General features: G+C 54.1%; 7 protein-coding genes across 7 annotated transcripts; 4 read left to right on the forward strand and 3 right to left on the reverse strand.

The window, feature by feature from the left end:
* Window positions 1–184: 184 nt before the first annotated feature.
* Window positions 185–1,264, reverse strand: J4E93_006349 (uncharacterized protein; the record flags this gene model as incomplete). The annotated part of the gene is made up of 1 exon (XM_049344264.1): window positions 185–1,264. One exon carries the CDS (start codon window positions 1,262–1,264, stop codon window positions 185–187), a length of 1,080 nt encoding a protein of 359 aa, XP_049198699.1.
* A 1,137-nt stretch (window positions 1,265–2,401) lies between these two features.
* On the forward strand, window positions 2,402–2,995 carry J4E93_006350 (uncharacterized protein; the record flags this gene model as incomplete). The annotated part of the gene is made up of 1 exon (XM_049344265.1): window positions 2,402–2,995. The coding sequence occupies one exon, from the start codon at window positions 2,402–2,404 to the stop codon at window positions 2,993–2,995; it is 594 nt and encodes a 197-aa protein (XP_049198700.1).
* Window positions 2,996–3,230: 235 nt separating this feature from the next.
* J4E93_006351 (uncharacterized protein) lies at window positions 3,231–6,858 on the reverse strand (the record flags this gene model as incomplete). The annotated part of the gene is made up of 2 exons (XM_049344266.1): window positions 3,231–6,249; window positions 6,299–6,858. 2 exons carry the CDS (start codon window positions 6,856–6,858, stop codon window positions 3,231–3,233), a joined length of 3,579 nt encoding a protein of 1,192 aa, XP_049198701.1.
* Window positions 6,859–9,209: 2,351 nt separating this feature from the next.
* On the forward strand, window positions 9,210–11,182 carry J4E93_006352 (uncharacterized protein; the record flags this gene model as incomplete). The annotated part of the gene is made up of 4 exons (XM_049344267.1): window positions 9,210–10,230; window positions 10,281–10,383; window positions 10,433–10,952; window positions 11,003–11,182. The coding sequence occupies 4 exons, from the start codon at window positions 9,210–9,212 to the stop codon at window positions 11,180–11,182; spliced, it is 1,824 nt and encodes a 607-aa protein (XP_049198702.1).
* A 1,634-nt stretch (window positions 11,183–12,816) lies between these two features.
* On the forward strand, window positions 12,817–14,002 carry J4E93_006353 (uncharacterized protein; the record flags this gene model as incomplete). Its single annotated transcript, XM_049344268.1, has 4 exons — window positions 12,817–12,841; window positions 12,899–13,440; window positions 13,491–13,863; window positions 13,926–14,002. 4 exons carry the CDS (start codon window positions 12,817–12,819, stop codon window positions 14,000–14,002), a joined length of 1,017 nt encoding a protein of 338 aa, XP_049198703.1.
* Window positions 14,003–14,334: 332 nt separating this feature from the next.
* J4E93_006354 (uncharacterized protein) lies at window positions 14,335–15,570 on the reverse strand (the record flags this gene model as incomplete). The annotated part of the gene is made up of 1 exon (XM_049344269.1): window positions 14,335–15,570. One exon carries the CDS (start codon window positions 15,568–15,570, stop codon window positions 14,335–14,337), a length of 1,236 nt encoding a protein of 411 aa, XP_049198704.1.
* Window positions 15,571–16,166: 596 nt separating this feature from the next.
* J4E93_006355 (uncharacterized protein) lies at window positions 16,167–17,329 on the forward strand (the record flags this gene model as incomplete). The annotated part of the gene is made up of 2 exons (XM_049344270.1): window positions 16,167–16,394; window positions 16,445–17,329. The coding sequence occupies 2 exons, from the start codon at window positions 16,167–16,169 to the stop codon at window positions 17,327–17,329; spliced, it is 1,113 nt and encodes a 370-aa protein (XP_049198705.1).
* Between the last annotated feature and the right edge of the window lie 117 nt (window positions 17,330–17,446).

Genomic DNA, 17,446 nt, shown 5'->3' on the forward strand with positions numbered 1-17,446 from the left:
TCTATTTAAACTACATATCCAGACGTAGCAAAGTGTGATGAGCGCCGTCAATCGTTCTGTCCCAAAACGAAGTCAAATCCATGCCACCCAGTATAACCCATATCCGAGCCAAAGCTCAGGATCCAAAGACCGAAACGCCGTCGCCATGCAAGTAATCCAAGATGCCGTACATCTAATCCCAACTTCATGCTCCGAACAGAACAGCAACACCAACCGCCAAGACGACAGCCAGTAGACTTCCACTCTCCTTCACACCAGCACCGGTGCTCTGCACCAGCGGCTCTGTGCTCAATTGCTTCCTCCCCTGCGCACCACTAACGCCATTCGCACGATCCACGCTCGCAATCGCCGGTCCCACGTTGAAGAAATCTACCATGACAAAGCTCGCCGGCTTTCCATACACAGTTGTACACTCCTGCACCGCCTCGCCCAAGCTACCAAAGCCCGTCTCGGCATTCGTTACATTCGCGTAAGTCTCGTTGGGCGACTGGATGCCAAACAATTGCGTCTCGTACAAGAAGTGGTTCTGCAGGAACATGCGACCGGATTCGAGAGCCGTGGACGGGTTCCCTGCGACGGCGGAGGGGCGGGACGGGTTGCAAGAGTAGTTCGAGGGGGAGATGTTTTCAAAGTCGTTCTCGAACACGTATGTGAATTGGTCCATAAGGTATGGAAATTCCGCCGATGGCTCATCCAGGCTGGCGACGAAGGACATGAGGCGCGTGTTGTTGCCGATGAGCGTGTCGAGCGTAGGCCATGTTTGCGGCACGGTGGTTTGGTCTGGCGGGCTGTAGGCGAGCTTGTCGAGACCGGAGGAGGAGAAGACGCCACCGAGATCGGAGGGAGAGGCGTTGTCCGAGTTTACGAGAATGAGCGTTACGACGTCGTTTGTGTTGGCGTCCATCCAGGTTTTTATTTCGCCGAGCCAGCTTTCGAGGGTGCCGGCGTCGAGGAGGTCGCAGCTGCTGTGGCACAGGTGCCAGGCTGCGTTGCCACTGTCGTTGGATTTGTGGACTTGGCCGGTGAGGAGGCGTACGCCCGCGTCGAGTTGTATTGTTGTGTTGTAGTAGTGGTTTCCGGATGTGGAGAAGGATGTCTCTTTGTTGCGGAGGAAGGGCGAGTTGTGGGCGCCTAGGTAGGTGATGTTGTTGTATGGCCGCGTGCATAGATCGGGTGAGTTGTTGCATGCATTTTGTGCAGAGGCGGGTGTGTAGAGCATGGGTAGGAGAGCCGCAGCTTGGAGTAGTATGCTTCTTGAGAACATGTTGTGTGAGTTGTATGTAGGATGATCCTGTCTTCGTATGGTAGGCTTAGTAGCCGTTGGTCGTTGTCGTCGTCAAACGGAAGTCGTAAGTCGTATGCAGGGAAAAGATCAAGCAGTCAATCAGATACTCCCAAACAAGGTGAAGGTGAAATGACGATATCGCTCAATGTATAAAACCGTTGTAAAAAGCAAAATGAATTACTCCAGGAGCGTCAGACCCTGGGGTCACATCTGCTATTATACCATTACGCAGAAGTCGTCTCAGCCTAGCCACCCAGACCCGTATACAGTAATCATTTGCAAACAGCTGGTAGCTGGGCCCCAAGAGAAAAAAAGTGGCGCACTACCAACCATCAAACTGCCACAAACTGCCACAAAGAGTGGAGCCACGCGGAGCATTTTCACAAACGGCCTCTTCGTACTCTTGCACAGCCCACGAAGCGACGCGGACAAACTGGTGCAAGAGTTTCAGGCCTCGTCACCCCCGGGCCAACCGAGAGCCGCCGCGACGCAGTCGAAACATGGGTTTGATGCATTAATTGGCGACATCGGGTTCTGGGAAGTCCGTTGCTGGCGGGACATGGCAGTGGCAGAGACCAGAGACGACCAAGACTGCCGTGGGAAAGGGCGTTACGCGTCCGCGCGCGGCATGGTGATGTCAGATTGTCCGATTTTCCATGGACACGACGATCTATTGTTGGAGTGGCGGGCTGCGGCTGGTGGCTTGGCACGTGCATCCGGCTGCACTGGCTCCCGGTAGCGTCGATCTGCTAGCCCTGTCGCGTTGTCGAGTCTTGATGATGATGATGGCAGACGCGATGATGAGCAGAGGTAGGATTGAGATCTACAGCTAATCAAAAGTAAATATGAAGCATATAGAAGCTTCGACGTCTCTCTTACCTGGCGACTGAGCATCGCAACACCATCGCGACTTCTGCGCGCGCAACATCACACCACACCACACCGCTGCCCAACCAGCCACGTCAAAAAAAATCCGTTGTCCGTCCAACCTCATCGACCGCCAGTTCATCATCATCAACACTCGTCAATCGTCATCATCCTCGAGATACCCACAAATTCTCTCCAGATTCCACGCGTCCACCTCCACAAACACGGCCAATCACCAACCGCCTCACCATGGTAACCCTCCGCGCCCCATCGTCCCTGCCGTCTACCGAACCGTCCCCCTCGCTCGCACCACCTACTTTGTCATGGCTATCGGGGTCTTGGAATGTAACCCACTCCACGCTGCCCATGTGGAAGAAGTCGCGCAACGTGCGCATCACATACACGGCCATTCCTGACACGCAGCCTGCGCAAATCGACGACGTCGTCACGTACCAATCTCTGGGCTCTGAGAAGATCAAGACTGTACATGGCGTGGATAAGCCGTTCGACGTGCCGAACACAGCATCGACCCCAGATGCAGAGGGGGGTGTAGCGAGTCTCGGATACAACTGGCGTGGCAAGGGATGGCTGGTGATTGCAACGAGCAAGTGGGAAATGCTGGGCTATGGTGACGAGGAAGGCACAGGCAACGGTTGGGTTGTCACGTACTTCGCGAAGACGCTGTTTACGCCTGCGGGCGTAGACTTCTATTCGCGCAATGGCAACCTGACGCCTCAGACGGTTGAGAGCATCAAGGCCGGGCTTGCTGGACTGGATGGTGAGGTCGCAAAGTTGGCAGGCGAGGTCTTCGAAGTCAAGATGGATGGGGACAGGAAGGACTAAGCATGGAGGATATCATGGAGCGATTTGCACATTCAGCTATATACCCCGGGCATGACATGAGGCCCATCCAGTTGTTAGCGCGAAGGTACTACAGCAAGACAGAAGCCCTCGTTCTATGCTGCCATAACGTCTAAAATTCTCCACCCATGTGTGGTACCTATGAGGATACATACTAACAAAAAGTTAGCTAAAGATTTTGAAATGTACATGTGACAGCTTCTTTACCTTGAGTCGTTCAATCGAGCAGATTGAAAGAGGGACTTGCAGGACTCGCATGCGCCCGGCTCGTCTTTTGGTTGTACTCCGGCTCAATGTCAAGTTCCAGGAGTAAGTTTGTGTTCCTGGACACAGGTCCTGCTTTCACTGGCGACATCTCGATAAGCTTGCCGTTTGAAGCAGAAATGCCAGTCTGGGGTGTGGATGCCCTACGGGCGTGGTATTCGGCCTCCTCTGCTTTCATCTTTGCAAAGGCTCGCGCGTCATCTTCCTGGACGCCACCGCCATTAGCGTATATATCCCATTGTGCGGTACTGCAGTCCGATAGCCCTGGAGTCGTCATGCGCGCAGTGGGTGTATCGGGGCGCACAGCACGTCTAGATGGCGGCGGCAGCGTGTCTTCGAGCATCAAGCTTCGTGTGTTTGGCCGGGCTCCACGAAACGACGTCGCCCCGTTTGCTGGTTTCAGCGTTGATTTGACGCCTCCACTGCGGCGCTCACACATGTGGCACTTGCAAGGATCGCAGCACTCCGCGACGCAAGGATGACCACAGGCCTCGACACGCTTGGAGCACTTCTGTGTGCAGTTGATCATGTCGTGCTCGAAGGGGTGACATGGGTACGGGCAGCGATGACCACACGGTAATGAGCCTTCGCACTTGATGTCGCAGCCGCCCTTGATGAGGTCGAAATCTTCGGGTACTTCGCACCATATTTTGCGTCCGTGGGTGCGGCATTTCAGGGGAAACTGATAACCCACGCGGCGCTCTTGACCTGTAGCTGGCTTGGACTTCTTGTTCTTGAACATGATATCAACCACAGAAGCCCACGTCCCACTCTCGCAGGCTAGAAGCTCTGCGTTCCCGAAGATGTAGAAGCCACGCTTCGCTCGAGAAAGCGCGACACAAGCGCGATTCTCAGAGCTCAGGAAGCCAATGGAGTGCTTGTGATTTGACCGCACCAAAGAAAGCAGGACGATGTCGTTTTCCTCGCCTTGGTAACTGTCCACCGTGACAACCTGGATGCCGGGGTACATGCGCAGATTCGGATGGGCCCTTATGTCTCGGAGGATCTGCTTGCGCTGGCCATTATAAAAGGTCAAGATGGTAATCTTGGTGGCGTCTACACCGTTGAGGACCAGGTAATCGAAGAACTGAACGATCATCTTTGCCTCAGCTGCGTTTACGGCCGACATGTTGGCATCGCGGGACTCTTGCCACTCATGGCAGAAGAAGAAGCTGTTATTGCCGCCCATGCCCTCGACTGGGGGACGATTATCGAGGTCTTTCACGCTCTTGTGATCCTTGAGCGTATCCTGGTAGATGGGGTACAAGAGACGTCGGATCTCTGGAATCATACGACGTTGTCTGGTAAGTGTCTCGAAAGCGACGTTGTTCCAGACTAGACGCTCGAACAACGACAAGTTCAAGAAGTATGGCTCGTCTTCGAATGCACGCACTTGAGTGTGAGGTCGCAGCTGTTGATGATCACCAACCAAGATCAGGTGTTCCATGCTGGGAAAACAAGCTGCAGTGACAGGTGCCTCCAGTGTCTCGGCTGCTTCCTCGACGATACAGATGCGTGGTCGAAGAGCGCAAAGTAGAGCGCGATACTTTGCTAGACCTGTCGTAGTGCAGCCGATGATGCGTGCTTTGCTAAGAACACGCACGTCTTCTTCCCACATGCCTGCCTTACGTTGGAACACTGCTTCTTGGTAGCCTTTAGCGATCTTGCGGGTTTCAGTGGTAATCATTCTCTTGGCCTCCCGCTTGAAGTAGTTGTAGATGGTGCCGCGCTGGGTAACGGGAATCATCGTCAGATCGTCCGTCTTCCGTAAGATGTTCGCAATATCGGCATTGTTCAGCGACGCCCCAGTACCTTTGTGGTTGTCACGCAGCAATACCACTTCTCCACGGAGAGCTTCGATCTCGTCGTCGTCCTGAGCCACGGCTTCTGCTTCGAGTTCCTTGAGCTGTTCCACTTCCAAGTCTTCTTCTTCGTATCCCCAGTCGAACTGGTCTGGCCCAATCGGACGATCGTACGGAGCCAGACATCTTCCAAGCCATTGCTCCATCAAGATGCCCGGACTATCGGTCGATGAGCCCCCCATAGTATACTGTGAGTCCATTTCGAGCGATTCGGCCTGCTCCTTGGTCATCAACCCCATACTCTCCAAGACTTTATGGTCGAGAGGGCCTTTGTTAGCTTCCAAAGGTGCCAGTAACTGTTGGCACTGAACCGTCAGCCTTTTCAGTGCGATAGTAGCTTGAACCTTCTGACTGCCTGGCTGTTTCTGCTGGGGTAGACCCTGGCGGACTTCATACAGAGTTCGCTTCTTGATCTCCTTGTCCTTACTTCTGCCTCCCAGACGAATGTAGTTGGGCTCGAACTGTGACGTATGTCTGAGCAGCTGGTCGAGAGCGTGGTTTGTCTGTGCAGTTACAACGATGGGGGAGTCGTCTTTTCGCAGGTTGTCGCGGGCTATCTGCAGTGCCACAACAGACACGAATGTCTTTCCTGTTCCCGGGGGGCCTTGCACAATAGCCAGCTCGCTTGTCAACATCCGTTTCAAAGCCTTGCTCTGAGAATTGTCGAGAGTATGCGAGGACGTGGTAGGCCAATCCTCCAATACGTTAATGTTCTCGTATGCTGTGCTCTCCTCCATGCTTACGAGGGAGCTTAGGTTGACGAAAGGGTTATGCTTGATGTAACGTGGAGGCTCAACCTCCTGTTGGACATGTACCAAATACTTCGACAGCGGGAACGGCTCTCTCATAAGGTGCTGCAGAGCAAGTAGAGTGTGTCTGCTCGCTTCGAAAAAGCTGCTCCGACACTCCACCATGATCCACTTGCGCATTGGATCTATCTCTTGGTCTTCCGGACGCGCGAAGAAGAGATCGATCTCAGGCGGGTTTTGCTCTAGTGCAGAGATGGGGCGGGCCGCGACTACGGCCAGAACGCATTGGGTTTGAAACGCATCATCGGTAGGCGACAAGGCAACAAGGGTGCCAGTTATCAGTCTCTTCGATTGCTCCCATCTGGAATTATCAGTCAGTGCCGAGCAATAGAACGCATGCCATGGCTTACCGAATGTGCTTCTTGACTCGGCTGAGTGAGAAGGCAACACGCGTTGCAAGCCCTCGCAGAGAAAACACAAGCGATGTGATATACACGGGATCATAGATGCCAATACTCTGGTCGCTGTATTCCGCCTCATCTTTGAAAGGATCTGCGCGAACCTCGCTGATGATCTCGCGGAGTGATCGGACTGCGTCCTCGCGGAGTAGCTCGTACTTGGTGCCCAGATATTCTTCTTCGTCCTTGTATGCACCTTCTGGCTTGTGTGGGCGAATGGTTTCGTCAACCTCGATGAGCGCCTCGTTGCCGTTCTTGACATCCGATTCTGGGCGTAATATTTCCGAGGGACTAGGGATCTCGGGCTTGTCTAGCCATGCCCCGCCAGCGACTTGCAGCTTGGCTAGCTTGAAGTACTCCCGTATATCGTTGTTGGGGCGTGGCTGTCCGGACCTGGGAATATCATCGTGGGGGATGTAATTGGGCTCGGAAAAGCTGGAAGGCATGCCGCGGAACCGCTCCGTAAGGTCGGCATTCATTTCTTGATCTAATTTGGTTTTAGCGTTGTTCATTTGGGTTTCTATTAGAAGCGAAGCTGAGAGCTCCCCGGAAGATGTATGCGGAGCTGGTGTTACTACCGAGAAACAGGATGCGAGACAAGACTTACCTTCATATTCCAATGCTTCCAGAGTTGCGTACGCATTGTTGTTTTTTGGTGCTTGCGGATTTCTGTGAGAAGCCGTGCTGCCGGTTGCCCATTGGTTGGCTCGCTTTGACCTGACACGAGGGCCTCGCGCCATGTTTGATCGTGATTGTTCGTCAACGAGTGGATGCAATACGTGCTGAGATATGAAGTAATAGACGATGGCTGAAGACGCAGCCTAGGAGAGCTCTGCTGTCGTGGCCGGCGACGTGAAGCTCGCGCGATGAGATGTAAACATGCAGTCACTGGTGAACGTGGGGAAGGTGCGGTCTAGCCACGGCAAACGAATCGCTCACCCAATCAAGCAACGCTCCAAAATACACAAAACTCGAAGCAAGCGCAATTGCGAGATGAGTGAGGACAAGCAACTGTGGATTCAGAGGTAATGCTGCCGATAAGCGGGAAAGCAGCGCTGTACAGTCATGCTGCGAACTTGGACTGTACACAGAAGTGCGCTCTTAAAAAATGATTTCAACATACGAAATATACTGTGGAGAGTACTACGGAACTGTGGAATGCGTTTCGTAGATAAGAAAATAACTGAATACCCTTAGGGTCATGTTCGGGTCTTTTAAACTAGAAAAGCCAGGAGTACGCCGTGCTGATGTTTGACTCTGGACAGTGCGGTAACTCCATCATTGCAAGTCGAAAACATCGCGAGTTTTGTGAGCAAATACATCTAATTGAAATGGATATACGGGAGTCGTAGCAAACTTGGTGGAAATGGAGATGCAGGGACTCTACGGCTGCACTATTATGAGAGAAATAAGGAGGAACTCCGCATGTGAGAAACATATACCGAGAGCAATCTGGAATAGAAAACACATAGAGAAACACTCGTAGAGATGTGCTGGTAGAAGGTGACAGACGAGCTCAGGTTGTGTGGAAGTTCGCACCTGCATCTTAGCGTAACTGTCGCGCCGCACCTGCCGCACCAGCGTGTAGGTGCAGCGATGTCTAGTGCAGCCTCCAAGTCTTTACGACTTCCAAGGCTATGTATCTGTATCCTGAGCGTTAGGAACATCGAAAGATACCAACGAGTATACGAAGGCCTGGACTACTTCAAGAAGCTTCGCAATGACGTAGGGCGTGCTCACATGCCACATGGTCCGACTCGCAGGGCTGTCCAGGGCTTGCTCTCGCCATATCTCGCAACATGCCACCGACCACGACCTCGTAAGTCGCGCAAAAGTATTTCTGCTTATTGGTTACGGTCAGAGTGTCTTGGAATGCCATCGCTACCTGGGGAAATTGCGGTTCAAGGTAGTCTGCCCGAACAACGTCATCTTGCATGGGATGCTGGGCGAGAGAGGGATTGTGCCGGGGGGCAGCGCACGAGAATCAAGTCAGCAGTTCATCAAAATCTGACACGTTATGGGAGAGAAGTTTAACGTGAAGGGATATCCAAGAGATGAAGTTCACGCCGAGATCAGCATGAGGTACAGGCGGGTCGCCTCGCGCCGTCGCACGCTGTTGGGCACGAAGATCTGGTGAGATTCACCAACGACAGGACCTCGAGTGCGCCGATCAGGCTGTCTCGATGGGTCCAAGTTCCGTGGTAAGAGAGTTCGCGCGGCTGTCGTTCGGTCAGGTAGCGACTCCATGTGGCGCCCGAACTGTACCTGACTCCGACCTTGGAATTTGGTTGAAGGCCCCAGGGTCAATCGGCGCGTTTCCACCTGGGGCGGTGCTCTGGTGAGACTGACACAAGCAGCCCCAGAACGCCTCGTGGGAGCGATGGCTGTGAACGTGCCGAGTGACACATGACAGAAGACAGATGTCTAAATTTTCGCAGCCATGCGCTCGCAGCGACGGGCAGTAGGCGTGCAGGCGACTGCTTCTGCTCTGCTGCTGCGAACTGGGCCAGAGGTGCAGCGGCATTGGCGGCCATTGGGCAGGAAGGATGCTGGTGATCAGGGTGGGTGGTTTAGTGCAGCGTGGAGGTTACGTCATTGCAAAAGAGCGAGACAGCGCCCGACCTTGGTCTGCTACCAACCCCACTACTCTCGCCGGGGAGTCAACTGGGCCAGCCTTCTCGATAACGTCAGGCCACGGCACAAGTCCATTCTTCTGCTTACCTTGATAACCATCCCTCTTCCCCTTCCCGTACCAACTTGCCCGTGTTCCTTCTTCCAGCCCATCCGCTGTCTCCTGTGAGAGCGGCACGTCACCCCACCACTATCCCCCCAGCCTGTCGCTCACTTGTCGCTTAGCCGCACAATGTCGTCGCGACGCTACCCAACCGCTGAGCTCTATGAGGAGCGTGAGCGCGACTTCTACCGCAACGGGAACCGCAGCGATCGCAACTATGAGGAACTTGACCTCGAGCTGCGACGCGGCACTGGCCCGGACCCCAGGCGCAGTGCCCCCGACTTCTTCCGCGAGGACTACAACCGCCCGACTGCTGGCCCCATGGTTCTGAGGAGTCGTGATGAAGACAACTTCTCGCGAGCAGGACCCCGCAGCAGCCGCGGCGGCTTCGACGACGATGTGCGCTCTACCCGGAGCCGTCCCCCGCCTCCGCCCTCTGCTATGCGGGGCATGGAGCGGGACGACATCAGCATCCGTCACAGCGAGGCCCCTACGCGACGCGGACGCAACGACGACATCGACGAGACGGATATTACCATCAAACGCCGTGAGCAGTCCCGTGGCCCCCCAGAGCGCGACGACATCATCTTCCGCCGTGGCGATGGCCCCCCTGTGAGGTCTGTCAGCCGACCCGCCCCGCGTCAGGTGGACGACGACGATGTGCGCTTCAGGGGCCGCGGTGGAAACGACATCGACTTCCACGCCTCTCGTAGCGAAGTCAGCCGCCACGGCAGGGACGTCTCGGCTGAACGAGGCTCTATCCGCTTCCAGGAGCGTGACGGTAACTTCGAGCTTCGCGCAAACCGCCGAGAGTTCAGCCGCGATGGCAGAGATACCAGCCGAGAGAGGAGCTCCTTGACGATTAGAAACCGCGAGCGGAGTCTCCCTCCCCCATCCCGCAATCGCGGCGATCTGATCGCTAGAGAGCGCGAGGAGTTTGTCATCCGCCGTCCACGCGCCGAGTCTCCTCCCCAGAACAACCGCGAAGTCATAAGAGACGAGATCATCATCCGCCGCAAAGAGGAGCGAGCACCTACTCCTTCGCCCTCCCCATCCCCGCCTCCTCCACCCCCAGCGCCAGCTCCTGAGCCAGAGATCCGTCCCCCGATCATCCAGGAGATCATCACACACCACCGACACATCGACCATGGTAAGTATTGTGGCTGACAGAATCCAGGTTCAGTACTAACAGTCGTACAGGTGTCGTCAGGGCCCGCACGCCAACACCGCCTCCCCCACCGGCGCCGCCGTCTCCTCCCCCTCCACTAAACGAGACCCTCGAGATCGAGATCAACCGACGAGAGTGAGTACTCACTTCACATACCATTACACGCAGCCTAACCGTTCCCCAGGAGCCACAGCCGTGGACGTGGAAGGAGCAACTTCGAGGAGCTCGATATTGATATCAACTTCAACCGCGACCAGGTACGTCACCGCGAGCGGTCGTTTAGCCCCCCAGGGCGTTTGCACACAGCCCCCATGCCCGATATGGACTTTGATTTGGAAGCCGAGTTTTACAACCGCAAAGCACTTGAGCGAGCCTACCCCGGTGAAGCTTGGAATGGAGTTACCAAAGACTGGTCCATCATCGACGTGCCGCCCGGCACCAGTCGTGTGCGCATGGATGGCATCGGTGGTGCTGCCCAAGAGATCACCTGGCAACGCTACAACGGCGTTCGCAGATCAAAGTTCATCAGCGGCGATGATGAGCATACCACTGACATTTACAACCAGGGATCGGTGAAGCAAAAGAAGAAGGACATGTGGACCGAAATCACAAAGGACCTGGTGCTCCGCGAAGCCATCGATTCGTGTGGCTATTCTTGCGAGGAGACCGACGACTTTTTCTACGTCATGGAATACCTGCGATACGTAAGTTTGTGATACCTTGTACAAGGTGCGGTATACTGACATTCATTCAGGAGGACGTTCTGCACCTCGTGGAGATCTCCGACGAGATCCGTCGTAAGCGCAAGAGCCGCATTCGGGAAATCGAGATTGAGCGCAAGTCTATCCACGACTCTCGCCCAGCCTCAGCCTATGACGACCGTTTCTACGAGCACGAAGTATCGTTCGACAGCCGTCGCAGCCGATACCGTTAGATTCTGAACATGGACGAGGACCCTCGTACAGCTTTCACTTGACGCCGGACCTGTGAGTTGGAGATTCGGGAGCCCTTCAGAGAAGTCTTACACCATTGTTGAGTCCGCGACAATCTGCATCGTTTGTTTCGACAGGCGAATCCTTCGATGAGGCCAGCGTGTTTAGAAATGTCTCGCCACCTCCGAGCAACGTTCACGGTCTTCCAGCACGCTTGTCGGAGAAAGTCTCAACCTGACACTGAACGACTCACAAGATCTCTGCAACCTGCAACGAGGACACGGCCTGTAGCACTAATGACTATGACGATTACGACTAGCATACCCGGAGCGAGTAAGAAAGAGGAGGTTTTTGCAGTTTTTCTTTGATGCTTTTTCGGATGTGGAAATCGATCAAAGTGGCGGATGGTGGGAGGTACATAATTCTCTTTTTTCTGCTGTTACCAATCAAATTCATGAGCTTTATTGGCGTTGACGTTGTGATCTATCTGTTTGCGAACTATCGATAAAACCTATTCTAGTGATTTCTGGCGTCGGACTGCTTTTAGTGATGGCTGTGTGCATGCCGCAAAAGCAAGGGTGGACACCAAGATCAGACCACAAGTTCATTCAAGCCCGTGCCTTTTTCCATCGAAACCACGTTCACTAATACGATCGCATACAACGTTACATCATATACATATTTCCAATTACGTCGTTCCCCTCTCCCCGAAGTGTACTATATACAGCGTTCGCGCGCTGCAAGGCTAAAAATACAGACGACGCCCGCGGGCGCCGCTTACCCCGCTTGGCACGTCCCCCCCTGTCTTGTACGGGCGCTTCCACGCCTGTTACACGACGCCGCGAAGACGCTCTCAACCCTGTCCGTCCCCTAAGCGCCCGCTCCACACGAGAGCTCAATTTCCAGCTCTCGTCCGTCGCGCTGCTGAGTGGCTGCCCTCGTCATAGGTGTACTTTGTTCCAAGATAAGACATTCCTAAGCTGGCGTTGCGGCAAGGCTAGTGGTTGGACGAGCGGTTGGTGGGGTCGGGGTTTGTGGTTGTTTCATGTGCGGCGTGTTGGCAGGCATGGGGTTTGGCGTGTAGGAGTAGGTTTGTATGCAAAGTATAAGGTCCCCGATGGTGGGAGGCGTTGGGTTTAGGGCTTGTTTATGCTGTGGTACTTTATCTTTGAGGGGCATTAATTGGGTATTGCTTTGCTGTTCGCTCTTTCTCTCCCGTTCTTTTCCATTTGCTTGCCTTGAAACTGAAAGAGCTCGGTCGATTGTTGCGCGCGCTTTTGGGTGTTATTTGGTACTGAGATATGTTTGCTATGATATACGTATGGCAGAGGGTGGGTGTGGTACTTGCGCTGCTGGCTTGTAAGTCATCTCTAGTAGTTCGAACTACATACGATTGCTTGTCTTTGCATGCACGTTGCTTACTTATTGCGCAGTGTTCCCAGCGCTCATATCATGCCAAAACACAACAACGAACGTCACTACCGCATCGACCTTCTACCTTGATCGGACAGAAACACAATTTTCTATCAACATCGCGAACGATTCAGATGACGTGTTCATCTACTATGCCAGCCCGGCGTATTCATGGGTTGGCGTTGGGTTTGGAGAGAAGATGGAAGGGAGTCTGATGTTCATCATGTACCCCAACGACAAGAGTGATAGTATGTTCACTCATTTACATAAAGTCGAATTGCAAGACACATGCTAACAGGTATCAGACGTAACGATATCCACACGCATCGGGTCCAAAGCCTCAGAGCCAACCTTTAACTCCTCCATCTCCATCACCGTCCTCCCAGGAACCAGAGTCGACGACGACATGCTCATCTTGAGAGCGCGATGTGGCAACTGCCGCTCTTTCATTGACACCGAAGCGACAGCACACCCGATGATTTACGCTTTTGGCCATGGACAGAACATGCAATCCGACTCACCCTCTGCAAACCTCAAACGACACATCCGCTATGGTCACTTCACCATGGACATGGTAACAGCAACCGGACCAGGCGGCGTGCCAGCAAAGAGCAACGCACTCAACGGTGTAAGCATGGTGGGCGACATGACCCGAGACCACGACCGAGCGAACCTCGCACACGCAGTCATAGGATGTCTAGCGCTCTTCCTACTCTGGCCACTCAACGTGTTACTCGTGGCCTTCTTCAAGAACATCAAGATACACGTCGTCTTCAGCGTACTCATCATGATCTTCCTGCTTGTCAGTTACGTGTTGGGAGGAGTTACCAGTGCGCAGTACAATCGCGTAAGTGACCCTTTGCCCACGTCAATACCCCCATACTAACGCGAACCCAGTCGAAAGCATACAACACCCCACACCAAATCATCGCATTCATATCCCTCCTACCCCTCCTCCTAACCAGCGTCCTCCCATCCCTGAAACCATACCTCCCGCGCCTCCAAAAAGCTCTCCACACGCCCCTCGCTTCAGCCTCCCTCGTCCTTCTCATCCTAACCGGCGGCCTGGGACTCCACCTCTCAGGCCAAACCCGGCCAATCGTCCTCATCTACACCGCCATTTCCATTGCCGTCTTCCTCTTCATCTTCATCATCCAGTCCTGCATTCGGAAACGTGGATCCGCATACTCCCGCGCTGAGAGGCAACAAAACCGCGGGTCGGGCGAAGACAGCGATGAGATGGTCATGCTGGGCAAAATGGAGGAGCAAGGTATGCCGTATGGGCACAGTGCGGAGCAGAATGATAGTAGGGAGTTCGGTGCTGATGGACAGAGGCAGCAGCATGTGAGGAATACGAGTCGCACGCATTATGGAGGTGGGACGATGCCTGGTCCGCAGTATTTGCTTAATATGCATCCGGGGGTGCCGGTGCAGGTTAGTCGCATGTGAGCATGGAAGAGGTTGGGGTTCATGATTGTATGATTAGCATGGCGTTCGGGATGTTGATATTGTTTGGGGTCTGTGTTGTTAATGTCAGTTCATTTTGGGGCATTTGGGAAGCGAGAGATACCATGGAGCGTTGAGGCATTTCCGGGCGTTGGTCATATTCATTTTTAGTTAGTTTGAATGGTATCGTCATCGACGAGCTAAATGTGCCGCTTAGAACGTAATCTTTGTCGTTATATATTGAGTACAGCTTTCTCGTATCTGAGATTCAGCAATTCGCAACTTGCTTGGAAGTTCAACGGGCAGCCCAGCCAGGAACCTTTGCCCGAAGATAAACCCATTCTCCGTCATCTATATCGCCAACAGATATAACGCCCATCTGCTTTTGGGCGTCGCTGACATCGCCGAAAACAACAGGGACGATCTTTGGGCCTTCAACACGGATGTACTGTCCTTTGGGTCCTTTGAGTGGTCTGATTGTGATGGCAGGCCAGCAGTCCTCAAGTTTCGGATCTCCGTAGCAGCAATCGAGCACGGCCAAGAAATCGTCTTCGCTACGTGCTACTCCGCCCCAGGGATCAGTCGGTTTTCGGATGCGGAGCTTGATCTTGACGCCGCGGTTCGTACACAGATAGTCCTCTGGCAGCCTGAATTCGTCGTCGAATCTGCGGTTCATTATCCCGCTTGAAGTGGCGAATTGCCTTGGGTGACTCGCAAATACCGAGGTGGGCGTTCCAGGAGAGTGTGGAAGGGGTTCTTCCCATGCGAATAGGCTTTGATCTGCGGAAAACCTCATGATGTCTTCCTGAAGCCGGACAAAAGCCTTCTTCCCTTCACCATACATTTGCGTCATGTTGACGTCGAAGATGCCCATCAGGGAATATGCCATGTCTTCTATTCGTGTCGTGTTGCGCCCGGCCATCCAACTCATTCGCTTTGCGATACTCTCATCTTTCATGTCGCTTTTGCCTGAAAGCACATCTGTGTTGATACCAGTGATACGCCCCAGTTCCACACACAACGAGCTCTTCCTGCCAAAATGTCTCCATTCTGTTCCGTAGAACCGTATCTCCTTTGGAGCTAGTAATTCTTGCAAGGTCCATCCTCGAGTGAACCATCGCGACCTGGCCAGCTGTTCTTTATCGTCATTGGACATGAGGCTGTCAGTCCAGGCTTCGGAGCCCACATTGATATCATCGAGATAGGCGTAACACTCCGCCGCTTCTTCATACCACCGGAACATGCTGTTGATGGCTTCGCTCAGCTCAGCAGAAGCTTTCTTGTCGATGCAGCAAGTATCCACCCACACTAGCGATAATCCATCGCTCAGGGCTTGCTGACAGGCTTTCAGAATCTTCCAGTAGCCGCGGCTGCTCTTCAAAGTGGCATCGTCCCGCAGTGACTTGTCTGTAAACTGCTGCAGAGTGACTTCGTCTTCGCCCCACGTGTGTGATAGAATGGCATACGGCGGTATCCTGGACTCGTCCATGAAGAGCCGCAGCTCAAGTGTGGTAGCGTCAATAAGTCGCATGATGTTTTGCGGGACTGAAAGTTTGAAGATGGATCTGACAACGAAGTGAAGTGTTGTCTTATGAAGTTGCGATGATTGAGCTAGGCTTATGCTGCCTAGTGAGCTCAGCTGAGGGGCTCACGTTGGCAGCGCTTACGCGCATCGCTGCGAGTCTCAAGCCCATCTGTACTGACTTGACAGACTGAAGGAGTGGCTAGAAACTACAGACGAAAGCCGGGTCTGTGCGTTGGTCTCCGACGATACCAGGCGAACGACCGTCGGGGAAGCTCCGGTAAGCGCCCAGGAAGCAGTCACCCGGGCATACCAGAAGCCGCCGACATATCGCGCAGTATGATGCTACATTAACATTCCGAAACCTGAAGTATACTTTGCCTTGTCGCTAGGTTCAGTTGTTGCTTTGCTTGGTTCGGCGAATGTTTCACGCGTGCGACATGTTGACAGCTAAACTTCAGGGTCCGGCTCTTCACGTGACAGATGACGCGGCGGCAATCGTAATGCACGGCTGAGGCACCGCCTCCCTCGTCCTCCTTGATACTTTCGTTCTGCAACACCTCTTCGCCCTTCAACCTTTGGAAATCTCCCAAATACAACTCACAATGTCTCCTAGCAAGTTGGGTGTTTTCGCCCATTTGGCGCTGGCCGCCAGCGCTGTGCTCATCCCTTCGACCATGACGAACGTGGAAGACCTCGGGGACGACCACGCTTTTGAATCTCTCGCCATCAACCCCAGCCAGCGATCCGTCGCGCTGGAGTGCCCTGGATGCGCCGTTGCGACCCTAGATGGGAAAGATCTCAAGTGGAAGTCTGATGTTGGGAGTGCCTTCGTACGTAGTCGGCTATATGCCTCACAGCCTCGCATGCTAACAACCAACAGCGCCTGGACTTTGACGTCGGACCCCATGGCGACGCTTTGAACCTCGACAACGCCCGACTATACCCGCCATCATTCGGCTTCCCTCCCCAGCCTTACACCCTTACACAAGTGGATCCGTCTACAGGAGAGGGTCTACGTCTGCAAATCACCGGCTATGAGTTCCGCTACGATGGCGCAGAGACTATCTCGGAGGAGGGCACCGAGCTACTTCCGATGACCTTCCAAATCAAATCGGTCGAAGGCACTGCTGTCAACCCTCCTGCGCTCCAGATCAACGTGCTGAAGAACTCGGAGGGTCGCCTCATGATCGCATCCTTCAACGAGGCTGAGCGTAGCCCGGCCACACCATCAGACAAGGAGTGCAACGAGTGGCCGCTTTACTGCAAGTGGAAGAACATCATGGCCGACCGCATCGAGCAGATCAAGGGCATGCGCAAGCCTAGGCCCGGCTGCCACAAGCGACCCCATGCCGGTGCCCGTCCCAACAACCCCATGGAGCATGAGGGCATGGCTGGAAAGCCCCCGCACCGCTTCCGCCCTGGCAAGGCTCACCCGCACCACCACCCTCACCACATGGGCCAACACCGCCACCACGGCTTCGCCAAGATGGCTCGTCGCGCCTTCTTCACCATCTTCGTCCCTATCCTCATCGGTATCTTCGCTGGTACACTCACATACCTCGTCGGCATGGCTCTCGGATGTCTCATCGCTATCACCGTTGCCAAGGTCCGTGGCCAGCGCTACCAGCCGATTGCTCTGGACGAGGAGGATGTCGAAGAGGCGGAGGAGCGCGGAGAGAAGGAGGAGTACGCCGAGCTTCCAGCATACGATGCCCCTCCTGTCTATGAGGAGGCTGCTGTCAAGAAGACCGATGAGACAAAGTAACGCTTACTCTAGGCCTGGAAGACGGTACAGGTGGCGAGTGGATATGGTCATGTCACGCTTCTGATTAGATGGATAGTTTGTAGCATGCCCCTCGTTTATAGTCCGTGTTGATTAGCT

The sequence above is a fragment of the Alternaria ventricosa genome, assembly GCF_023758065.1.
Source record: "Alternaria ventricosa strain BMP 2768 chromosome Unknown scaffold_10, whole genome shotgun sequence".
Taxonomy (NCBI): Eukaryota; Fungi; Ascomycota; class Dothideomycetes; order Pleosporales; family Pleosporaceae; genus Alternaria; species Alternaria ventricosa.